Source organism: Petaurus breviceps, unplaced genomic scaffold (genome assembly GCF_028583685.1).
Source record: "Petaurus breviceps papuanus isolate PSGF00001 unplaced genomic scaffold, PetGlider_PUasm1.0 189, whole genome shotgun sequence".
Taxonomy (NCBI): domain Eukaryota; kingdom Metazoa; phylum Chordata; class Mammalia; order Diprotodontia; family Petauridae; genus Petaurus; species Petaurus breviceps.
The window spans coordinates 39,984,769-39,997,410 of record NW_027185809.1 but is presented as its reverse complement, the minus strand read 5'-3'; the positions used below and the strand labels follow the sequence as shown (position 1 = coordinate 39,997,410).

General features: G+C 37.7%; 1 protein-coding gene across 10 annotated transcripts in view; it reads left to right on the top strand.

Moving 5' to 3' along the window:
• Positions 1-11,844, top strand: part of DIO2 (iodothyronine deiodinase 2) — a 306,669-nt gene extending 294,825 nt beyond the window's left edge. For all 10 annotated transcript variants that reach the window (XM_069092340.1, XM_069092337.1, XM_069092332.1 and 7 more), the window contains one exon: positions 5,922-11,844. In XM_069092340.1, the coding sequence (XP_068948441.1) occupies positions 5,922-6,506 (585 nt within the window). In that variant the 3' untranslated portion in view covers positions 6,507-11,844. The remainder of the gene's footprint in view (positions 1-5,921) is intronic.
• The last annotated feature ends 798 nt before the right edge of the window (positions 11,845-12,642 follow it).

Here is a 12,642-nt window from a genome sequence, read left to right as displayed (position 1 = left end):
CAGCACTAATTTTCCCCCCTGTACTAAACACATATCTCTAGAAGGCAATCCCATCATTAAGGGAAGAAGATCTAAATATGTAGTGAGCAGATATATCTACATACATGTACTTATGGTTATACCATTGTGAGTACCCGGTTTGAAGGCATTACATATTCTTGAAATTCAAGTAGCTTCCCACAATTCATCTTCATTCTTTTGTTGTTGTTAGTGATGGTGTTGTCTTTAAAAAAACGAACATAGATAGAAGCTGGTGATGGCAATATTGGATTCTGCATACATACTATTCTGAGCCTCTTCAAATAAAGAGATCCTTTGGGAACATTGGAACTTCAAGACCAATTAGTGGAAATGATGCTTCTTGTGTTTGGGCATTAAATACTGGGCAGGGTTCGTTTATGGAGTGGCCAATGTTGGCATGGAATGAGGCACTGACCTAATTACTCTTCCGCAAGAGTAAAAAATGCCTTTTGAATGCCTCATTGGCAAATATGTCTCATTAAGGACAAAAAAAAAAAAAAACAAATACAAACCCTCTAAGAAGGAGAAATGAAGATGATAGGTAACTTGTGGCCAGGAGATTTTCTGTGCCACTGTGGGAAATTAAAGTAAATTTAGTAAGTACCAAGGGATGACTTGTTTTTGTTGGATTGCTTTCTTGCAGACTTAAATAGGACTGGATTTATCATGTTTTTGAGCTCATGTCACTTTGGTCTTATCAAAGAAGAATCTGCCCTGGGGAAAAAAAAGATACATATCCTATCACTGGAACTAATGAATCCAATCATAGGATTATAGATTTAGAATTGGAAGGGCTCTTAAAGCTTTTGGAGTTCAACTTCTTTCATTTTACAGATGATGAAACTGAGACACACAGAGATTAAAAGATGTGTACCCAGGCTTTCCTGATTCTTAAGTGGAGTCTTGTGTACTGTACAAGGCTTCTTCTCTTCCAGTTCTGTGGTAGTATAATAATATGACTTCCACACTGAGTATGGAGAAAACCCTCCCCTCCATTCATGGTACGTGTCATAGAGGAAACCAAATTCTGTCACAAAACCCTGGGGACTTGTCCTGTGCTGTTTTCTGAATACCTGGCCATCAGTTTGGGCTTCTTCAGGGGAGAGCAGTTTCCTTCTCCCTGAAGATCTTCAAACTAAGATTGGATGACCACTCACCAGATATTTTCTAGTAGGGATTCTTCTGGTTTTAGGCACTGTCTTGTCTGAGATGCCCCTAAGGTACTCCCATTCTGGATAACTGAAGTTTTGTAATTCTTGAATGAAAATGACCCACTAACATACCAAGTCACCAGCAACTTGCTAAGAACCTAAGACACAGAGAATGCCAGCCTACACTGGTGGTGGTGGGGGAGGGGGTCTATCCCTTTAATTTCAGATTGTGTTTGAAGAGCCTTTTCTATGTCAATATGTTACTATCAAAGGGATATGAGCTATTTTCCCCTACTGGATTGGGTCATTTTTCTTCTCCTGGTTTCTATGTTTTTCTTCTCCCTACTTTTCTTTTTTCCTAAAATGTTGTCCCCACAGGGCAGTATGCTTTACTTTCTCCGATAGTATCACCATGCTTTTTCACTTGTTATTTGATTTTCATATCATACCTGGGCTTGTACCTTTAGTAAACTAAATGATATTCATTATCAATCAGACCTTAGTGATTATCAGAATATAATCTCAGTTTAGACTAGGGTTGCCTTGTCATTTTACTTATTAATACTTGATGTGTTATAAATTTAATTGGAAGGCAGCCAGGCCCAGAGGTGTGAATTGTCTAAGGTCACACGTTTAGTGAGTAGCAGGAAAGAATTTGAACCCATGGCTTGTGATTCCAAAGCCAGTACACTTTCCAATACTGAAAGCTGATGTGGCACCGAACAGAGCAAAGCTAATTGGCCCACAAAGGTATCAAATGCCTGACTTTGGCCTCATTAGCACTATGCTCCAACCAGCTGAGCTAGCCTGGCAGAGAGGCAGATTGTTTATAGCAAAATTCTCAAAGGGAGGGTTTGAGAGGCTTCCATTTCTCACTTGGTCACTAGATGGCTAGGTGACCTCAGAAAGAGCGTTTGTCTGCCCACTACAATTAGGTAATTACACTAACCCCAGGGCAAGTGTCATGATTAGAAAGAGATTTCTTTTCACTGACCATCTATTGTTATTAGGAAGAACAGTATTAATCTTGTACAACTGGACAAGAAATTTAAATGATGCATTATCTTTCTTGTCACTCCTTATTTTCATTCTTTTAATTATACCAGGCGACTAGCATGCCTTCCCCATTTAGAAATAATTCTGCCTCTGAGATATACTTTGTCACCAGCAAAAAGAGAGGAAGCAAAACTTTCCCGGGGAAATGATCCCTAGCTAAACCTCACTGGAAATGAAATAGGACTGATTGCACAGTTGAATACCTTGTGACTAATGAAATGTCCTTCAGGTATGCTTAGGTTACAGTCATAGAGTCAGATGTCCCTCTTAAAAAGACCACACAACTTGTTCATGGGCTTCAGATGTTACTTAAAACCTAAGAGTTGCTGGGATTTCCCACTCTGCTCATGGCTAAGTATATAATGCTGGAGTCCAGGAAAGATTCAGGTCACTCCAGAGACAAATTGGGTTGAGTCTGTTCTGATGAATTAAACTTTCAGGGATTTCATACCCATAAAAAAATCACAGGGGGAGATACACATATTGTCTAAAAGCCTTAAAATATGAACTCCTTGAATGCAGGGATTATGTTCTTATCTCTCTGTATCCCCAGCACTTAGCATAATGCCTAGTATATATTGCAGCCTCAAGTTTCCTCAACTACATTATTAGCACCTGCCTCAAAGTGTAGTTGTGGGGACCGAGAATTGTTTGTAAGCTATGCTGAATGCAAACGATGCTTAATCAATGCTTCTTTCCTTCTAGATGACAAAAATAGAATTAGAACGTAGGTATTAATGGGAAAGAGCCTTAGGTTTGCAGTGTTCCTCTTTAACCAGGTCATATGAATAGGTGAGTGAAACAAGGATGCCAGACCCCATGCAAATCATTAAAATCTCTTCTAAACTTCATTTAAAGTTTACTCTCATCCATCTACCCTTGGCACCTGTCTTCCACGAAATTCCTCTTCAATGCCTCATCATGGTGTCAGGGTGATGTGGGCTTTAAAAGGTCCTGCCAACACAGTGCAAACCTTAGCAAAGTGGAAAGACTTGGAGGGTGGGTCCACCTGCAGACTGTCAATCAAGCAGCAGCTTAGAGCAGTTCACAGTGGGTTTATCAAAGAAAAGGTAGGACACCAAGTGATGAAAGACCTCTTTCTCTAGTCTCTGCATAGAGAGGTTGTGATTTTCCTTCACTGCAGTACCCCATCAATAAAGTCATGGTAACTTGATAAATAAATTTCCTCCCATACCAAAATTACCTAGTCCAAAGTAGCTTATTAAATTATGTATTTCCAGCTCACCTTACAAATTAACCACTTTAACTAGAAAAGTTAAAATATATGATTTCTTTATTTAATTAGGTGAATTTACTTTTTTACTTAGCTACTTAATGGGGGAAAAACAGTCTAAGCAGGAATTCCCTAATTTCTAATTATGTAAAATAGAGATAGTAGTATCCACTATGAACCTACCTGTCTCTATTCCAAAGTAGAATATTACTTAGTTTTGCCCTTTATGCAGTAAAAATGAGTTACACATTGAAATTTGCTGAAAAGATTCTTGAACAGCATGCGTAGAGGATTTTATACCAGTTTAGATTATAGAGTTTTTAAAAAATTCCCCTCCAAGTGACTTCAGTTAACACCAGCATTACCTCCCTAGTATAAATGAAACCATATTCAAGTGAGCCCCATTATAAGTGTTTTGTAGTATGAAGGGCACTATATAAAAATCAATTGTACTCTGGTAACTTGTCCCTGATGTTATTGGCTTTGATTAAACCATTCCAGGGAAAGATCCAATTTTACTTATCCAAAGCTGAAGTAATTGCCTCTTTTATATGCTCTCGATTTTATTATCAGCCTACATATCCGAGTGCCCACAAAATTCCTTTCTATTTTTTAAAGCATTGTGACTCAAATGTCTTTGTTGAATGGGTCTTCTTGCTCTCCTTTAAAGAACTCACTTCCATCTCCTTTGTGTAAGCCAGAGAGTAACTTCTAGGAAGGAATTGAGAAGTTACCTAAAATTTTGTGGTTAGAAAAGCAGGAAATGGAGGTAAGAAAGGGGATGAAGCTACTAAAAATAAGAATGAGAAGAAAAAAGCCATTGGGAATTTCATGCCCAAGGACTGGCTTTCTCCGATGTTGTAGAAATGGTGTAAATCTCTTTTTTCCTCCACTCACCTGCCAGACAGGGTTTTGTTTGCAGCTAACATTCGTTTGAAGATATCTATTAGTGCTGTTGTGGGTATTTCTTCTGCAGTTCTTATAGTCAGTAGGGTTTAGCTTGAAATTATTTATAAGACATCCTCCAGAGCCACTCAAGTCTTTGTGTCAGATTTTGAAAGGAGAGAAAAAAAAGGAAACTGTTCAAATATTTTCATCTTGGTAGATATGATGCCATGCCCCTCAAATTTCTTTTGGAAATCGTGGTTTTAGGTTAGTATCACCTTTCTGATCAATGTAAAATATGAATTTATTAAAGGTAGGTAACATTTCATTGATAGATATTAGAAACTTTATCACAGGAATGTTTATCCTTCATATATGTTTCCCCAACCCATTCTCTAACTTCCTTCAATTATAGAAGGGGAGGTCAAGTAAAACTCATGCTTCCTTTTAAGCCACTGGCATATTGAAGCCTTAATATGTAAAGTATAAAGAGACAGTGCTGGAGAAAAACCTGTGATTCAATTGCTGTCATCTCAGTCTTGTGTGACCAATAGCTTGCCCTCAGACAGAATAAAGTATATATTTGAAATGGAAGATTTGTTATTACTCTCTTAATTATTAAGCAATTATTTGAAACAAATTTTTTTCTCCTAAAAGTAATTCAACATTTGCACAAATTGTTTTACAATTAGCTGGAGACAATTAGGCCGGGAAGGTGAATCTGATTTTATCTTAAGAGCTCTGGAAGCCTCAAAAGAGAGCCAGTCAATTATGCTACTTCTTTTGTTAGTCGATACTGAATGAATCAATTTGGGCCCTAGGTCCTTGCTGGGTGCAATATTTTCTAGAACTTTGAACTGAGAATTCAAAATTTGGACATTCTTTCCTAGATTCTCAGTTTGCCAGCTGGCATTCTGCTTGAACTTGGGCAATTCATTTTAACCTTTCTATGTCATGGTTTTGAAATGGAGCCAATATTTCAGTTATGTAACATGCATGAAGCATTAGCAGCTAAGGAAGTAATGGTTGTAAAGAATACTAACCCCAGTGCAGCAGATAGAAATTACTTGAGACTGAATGAAGTTATCCATGATGCATTTGTAGAAGCATCAAAGTATTGAAAGTCCTTGGATTAAAAACAGCTTGAGTTAAAGTCTTCCCTTTGACATAAATTGACTGTGGCACTTCAGGGCAAATCACTCAATCTCTAAGGGCCCCAGGCAACTTTCTAAGACTTAATAAATTGCAGAACAATTGTTGATTTGCATTGATTTAGGGAGTTATTTTTTTGTTCTTCAGCTAGAGCTCCCTATAATGAAATGATTGATCTAGCACACCTTTTGCCCATAAAATTATAGTCCTTATGTAGGCCAAAAGGTAATTTTTAAATTGCCAAATCATTATTTTCTAAACTAAGTTTACTGAAATCATTGCACCTTATTTTGAAGAAATGTAATATAGGGTTTTTTTTTTTTTTCAGTTGATTGTGTTTACTTAGACTTAATTTGGAGGACAGATTGATAAGATATTTCATGTGGGTTCTCCCCATCCTCTTTTTCTTTCTTTGATATCAGGTGAAATTGGGTGGCGATGCCCCCAATTCCAGTGTGGTCCACATTACCAGAGCTGAAGTTGGGAACGGTCAACAGAATACTTCCAAGTGGAAGAGACTTGACGGGGGATATGGAGCTGAGTGCCATCTCCTGGATTTTGCCAATCCCGAGCGCCCTCTGGTTGTCAACTTTGGTTCAGCCACTTGACCGCCATTCACAAGCCAGCTACCGGCCTTTAGCAAGCTGGTGGAAGAGTTCTCAACAGTGGCTGACTTCTTGTTGGTCTACATTGATGAAGCTCATCCATCAGATGGTTGGGCGGTGCCTGGTAACTCCTCTGTGTCTTTCGAGGTGAAGAAACACCGGAACCAGGAAGACCGCTGTGCAGCAGCTCATCAGCTCCTGGAGCGTTTCTCCTTGCCGCCCCAGTGCCAAGTGGTGGCTGACTGCATGGATAACAATGCCAACATAGCCTATGGGGTATCCTTTGAGCGTTTGTGTGTTGTGCAGAGACAAAAAATTGCTTACTTAGGAGGGAAGGGCCCCTTTTTCTATAACCTTCAGGAAGTCCGACTTTGGCTAGAGAAGAACTTCAGCAAGAGATGAAAGCCAAGTTAGCTGGAGGAATTTGTGAGTCGAATAGTGCCCTATTAAAAATAACAAAAAAGGAAGGGGGGAGGAAGAGAAGGATGTACTGGATCCACAGTTTCAACTGGATCTCATTCATTCCCCTATTGCAGGACAGCAGTTTTAATAGCCATCTCAGAAGAAGAATAAAACTATCCCTAACAAATCATCACCACTTCTTTACCAAACAATAATAACAACAATAGTGATAATAATAATAATGCCTGTCTAACCAGAAACCCCTTGTTACCTTTTTTACTTTTTGAAAAAGAGCCTAAGATAAGGAAGAACCTGTTTCAAAGTGTCTCCATCCTGCCTTGAGATGGAATTAAACAACTGGTGCTTTGGAGAAAATGGGGGAAAAATTCAACCTGCACTAGAGAAATGCCAGGGACAAAAGACTCTATTAGAAGAGGGATTATCATCATAACTTTATCTACCATGAGAAGACTGTTGGTAAATCCCTAAATATTTGTTTGTAGTTAGTCTTGAGGGGGAAAAAAAGGAGGGAATGGTGGTCTACATGGTCGTTGTCCTTGTTTTTAGAGTGGTGGTGTCATCTCTGGTTCTTTTTCTCAGTGTGCATTGTAAGATGCTGGCTGAAACATCCAAGAATTCTCAGGATATTTAGGGGTAGTTTCTGAGGACATTCCCTCAGTTTGGAGGGTTAGGGTTACTCTATGGTCAAGAGGTGAAGTAGTTGTAGGAAGTACACTGGAGTTGGAGTTTTATTTCCTGAGTTAAAATTCTGACTTATCATTTACCAGTTGTCAGGTCTTAGGCAAGTCATGTGTTTTGGTCCTCAGTTTCCTTTCTGTAAACTGAGGGTGTTGGATTAGATGATCCTCAAAGGCCCTTTAAACTTAAAAGCACTATAATTCCTCTGAAGAAGACAAATAGGGAAAGGGAAGGCTCAAAGATCGGGAGAGTACAGAGAGTTTTACTTTGAAGCTACAGAGAGGGTAACTAGTTAGGAATAGAAACACATACCTACATATGATTAATTCTCCAGGTCAAGAAAATAGTTCTGCTGAAACCCATCCGAGCCCCCATGAGTGGGAAACAATTTATTTATCCTATAATGAGAGAGAGAGATAGAAAGATGAAAGGTGGCTTTGCATTTTTATATAAAATAATTTATTTGTCTGTAGTTTGTGTATTTGGAGTGGGGGAATAAATGAACCATGATACCTCACTAAGCATGAACTAGTGCCATAGGTTACTCTGTGGTTGCAACAGTGCCAATTGTTGAAACGTAACAAAGCTCCATTCATTCCTTGGCATGGAATACTTGTTGGTCTCTGTAATGATGCTCTATATGTTGAGCTAAAAACAGTTTACTCATATTTCGTGAATCTTCTCAGCTGGCTTGTGGGGAATGATTCTCTGGTTGCTCTACTACTATATTGCCTTATTGTCCTTCAAAAGTAGGTGAACTAGTAAAAAATGATGCAAATACACAGATACAGTTTCCCTAGAAATATGAGTGACAAGTCAGCAAGCAGTTTTTGAGGGCCTGCAATGTGCCAGGCACTAGAATAAGTGCTTCAGAAGATATGAGACAGCTAGTTGGGAATGAGTCCCATCCAGAAATATCAGAGCCTTTTTACAGTGCAATCCACAACAGTTATGGGCTTTGTTATAACAAAATTCCCACATTTACACAGAATTCAAAATTGGATCTGTCTTGGGCCCCCTTCACCAAGGGCTAGTCCTTAGAAGTATCCAAAATACTTTGTTATATATAGTGTGGTCTTCTGTACCACACTGTTATATGCCATAGATGGATTTTTATAAAACTGCCATGTTATATCAAACATTTTTGAGAAGAGAACTATCACTTTCTTGAAGATCAGACTTTAGAGACTGTTGAAAGTCTAGGTAACAAAATGTGAACAGAATTTTTTTGCAAGTTTGAGAAATTCAAATTTTAGTATTCATCAATATTTATGGACACACTTATTAGTAATTTTAAAGAAGACCAACTCGGAAACGACACTAAACTCAGGTGACTGCATCTGAAAATAAGCAAGAATAGGAATGGATTGCAAAAGACAAACTCATCATCCCATGAGGAAAGCCAGAAACTCAAAGTACTAAATTTCAGTATCATAAAAATAGTTTCAAAATTGGAAAAAAGAAAATCAGTACTGAAGAATAGTTCAGACTTTTTCTCCTACCAAGTTATCTAAACCACCTATCTTTTTGTGGTGTTTTATACACATTACCAGAATAGGTAAGTAGGACTCTGGTTATTTAATGAACTAGTAGTAAATAATATATATTTTTAAAAAAATTAATATAAAATGTTTACAGATTCCTGAATTTTTCTCACTTGGACTTTTTTTTGCATTAAAAATCATTGGTTCATTTGCCCAGTTTCTCTGTTTTTCAAAATGGGGTTAGGATTTATACGGTGCCCTTAAAGAGATCTTATAAAAATCAGTGGCACTGTATGAGTGATGTTTTCCTTGGAAGTGTCTTCTTGTTTTTTTCCCTATATACAGAACTGGTATAGTATGTCAGAGAAGGTCAGGGGAGGGAAGGTGAGGTTCCAAGAAGGTGATGCTCATTGTCCAGATAACAGCAGAAGAAAAATACTTCTGTGTTCTAGTTTTGCTACAAGTATGTAGAAAGAAGTGTGGAATATCATAGGTGAGACTTGTTGCAGAGGATGAACAATAGGGAAACAGCAATGGAAGTTAGTAAATGAAAGTTAGGCCAAATATCAGGGGAAAAATTATTTTTAATGTGGAGATACATCCACATAGAGTGGATTCCCCAGGGAAGAGCATGGAAACTACCATTACACAAGAGTAATACCATTACACAAGGGTAAAGAAATGTAACTACATATAACCCATTTCTTACCTCTTAACAAGCATGACCCGAGAGGTTGCTTATGTCTGTATTATTATTCCCCATGTTTACAGAACATTCTTTTGATTCTTGCTACAGTTTATTTTCAAACATCCTAATAATCCTCTGGGAGATGAAACATCATCTTTTTGGTGCTAATCTTTCACATATGTATGTATATATACATATACATACTGCCACAACTGTGATTTGGCATTTATCCTCTCATCTGATCATTTTCCTTTGACAGGCCATGTTTATATGGGGCTCTCAGTTTAAATATGTTAACTGGATTAGCTTGTATATCATTGAAATAGTTTTCTAGCTACTTAAGATTTTGTTAGATGCTATGGATTCATATTTTATTCAAAGTTTCAAAGGTTTATGACTTGGAACTGTTCAAAACTTACTTTATTACTTAGAAGATTGACCAGGACTTTCTCAAATGGGCATGAATAAAAAGTCTATCAACGACTGGCAGACATAGTTAATACAATATTAAAATGGCTCCTGACCTCACAAGAGGCAAACAGATTAGTAATGGTCATCCAGCTTCGCATATTTGAAATGATAATAATTTAACTTACGTGGCTATCTTTTTACCTGTTTTGAATTTCTAGTACTGTGTCTTCACATGCTTTTGATTTTGGGCACCGCTGCTTTTTAAACACTCTTATTGTCTGGTAAAGCAAACTGCTACTCTACCTAATCATTCCCAGCCCTGATAATATAGAAAAGACCCTTATTCTGTCCCTTCCAGATTTCTGCTCTCAATCTGGGCTCATAGATAAAAATGATGAAATAGACTTAGTGATTTTTCGATAGCCTATAGCTGCCAGAGGGATGGTGTTAAAGATGATCTCTTTCCTCTTGGAAAAACTTCTAGGATTTGGTTAGGTCCCTTCTGTACTTACCTTCTATAGATCTATATGGATTCTATATGGAGACCAGTCCCACTTGTGGGATGATACGAAAGGATGAGGATCTTACCTCCTATGAACCTAAGGAAGACTTTTCTCTCTAGAGCTGAGACAAGCTTGATCTCTGATTGATGGATCTCAGAATTGAGTTCATTCAGAGTTTCATGTTTATTTGCGAAGGCAGAAACTAAAAGTAAGCTCTCTTGTACAGTTGAGGGGATGATGAAAAAGTCAAACATTTAGAGTTCCTTAGAATCTGACAATTCCATGTCATCTTTCTCAATAGTAGTGGTTGGCAATGAGAATCTTAAAAAATGAGACTGAAAGAACCAACTGAAATAATCGTTTTTGGTTGTGCCTTACTTCTTGCCTTAAGGAAAATCAAAGCCATTTTGCTCACATTTCATAGTCCCACTATTTCCATATGATCTCCCTCTCTGTGATGGGAGTTCCCTTAAAATTGCAGAAGAACCCTTCAGGGGAAGGATGTTGGATAAAGGAGCTTGAGAGAGGGAAGAGTTGTATGGTGAAGACCCTGGATCCTAATTCAGTAGAGGTAGGGAAAAAAATCTTTCTCAGATAACTCCCCAAAACAGTACTGCTAAGCCTAAATGGGGCAGACTGCGTTAAGGACCAGTGGTTTTCTGACATCCTAGTTATCAGTCATTGTCTTTGAGAGATGGTCTCTGAGTAGACAGATGCTATTCTGTTCTGGAAAAAAAAAGACTGAACTAATAGAAAATCATTTCTTGCAGCAATTGAAATAAGTTTCTTAATGGAGTAGTGCTTAACTCTGGGTGGCAGTACCAAAGGTTTTGGGGAGTTTATTATTTAGTGATTAGATGTTGGAATCTGTACACAGGTTTAATTGAGTCACTATTTGGCTCCACTAATCATAACAATAATTTTAAAATGTGAACAAATAAAACACAAGCAAATTAATGAAAGAACCCCACAGAGAGAAGTTTGACAAGTCTTGGGCAAGCTACATCACTGGATGACATTGTTTCAATGTGATTGGGGGTTAGGAGCAGCAGCATTGAAGACATATGCATTCAGTACTATATAACCAAAGCAATGAAAGGTATTGGGTAGGGAATATTGGCCAGTGTTGTTCAGTTGTGTGTCATGTAACTACAGTCCTCATAATCACCAGCCCAAGCCTTTGGGCATCTAAAGTGGGAGACCAAGCTGTGGAAGGGCTGCCAGTGTGCAAATGATGACCCCTAACAAAAGAGTCAGTCGCTCCGTTAGAGGTTGGATGTGGTCACAGTGGCTTGCTGCTCCCTGACTTGGAGTCTTCCTAGCAAGGAGATTAATTTGGTATGTGATATTATGAGGACTTGGTAAACATGGTGAGGACACAAAGTGTATGTGTGTTCGTGCATGTTTGTATGTGTGTGTCTCTGCTTATCCATGGTGGAAACAATTGCTTTGCAGAATGTCAGCAAGAAATGTGTTAAAATACTGGTGCTGAGTGGAATGTGTGCTTTAAAAAAAATTCCTTGTATTTTAATAAAACCTAAAGAAAGAAAATATGTGAATCTTTTGTGATGTTATTTTAAACCTTGGCCTCTCTTCTTTCTGGATAGTGCTCATAGTTGAAAAATCATCCAGAATTTGATGGTTTGTACTTTGTTATTTATGGGCAAATATCCCCTGGTGTCAAATTAATTTAATCTTAAATTTTGTGTGAGAATCTTCAAGGAAAGCAAACCAAGAAAGCTTAAAAAAACCTCAAACAACAAGAAGAATCCTTTCATCAGATGTTTTTCATGTTCCTGAATAAGTCACAAGCCAGGAAACTAGAGACATTAGTTTAAACTTTGAGAAATGTAGTGTGTAGTGTAGTAGATGTAGGTATGAAAACTTAGGCTAGAAGTCCCCCTCTTCATCTTACTGGGTGATCCCAAACAGGTCTTTTAGTTTCTCTGGGCTTTGATATTTTTTTTTTTCCTGTATAATATGGGGGTTGGACTCCTTCCAACTATAAATCAGTGATCCTATGAACTTCTGTGAGCCTTGATTTCTGCATCTCTGAAATGAAAGAGAAAATCTCTACATTCCAGATCTAATGTTTAAAATTCTATCATATGAGCAATTGAATAAGGCCATAGATTGTTACTTGACATTGACCAATGACATCATAATATGATCTAAAGTAACTGAAAGAGGCTAACAAGAGATAGTTTAGGGAGGTAACTGCTTTCTAAAATTCAGAAATAAGTTTGTAACAGATATTTGTATATATTCTGCCTCCTTAAAGAGGAAACAATTGGTATTTGGACTTGGTAGAACTTGAGATAGTTCTGTAATAATTTAATCTCTTTAAACTT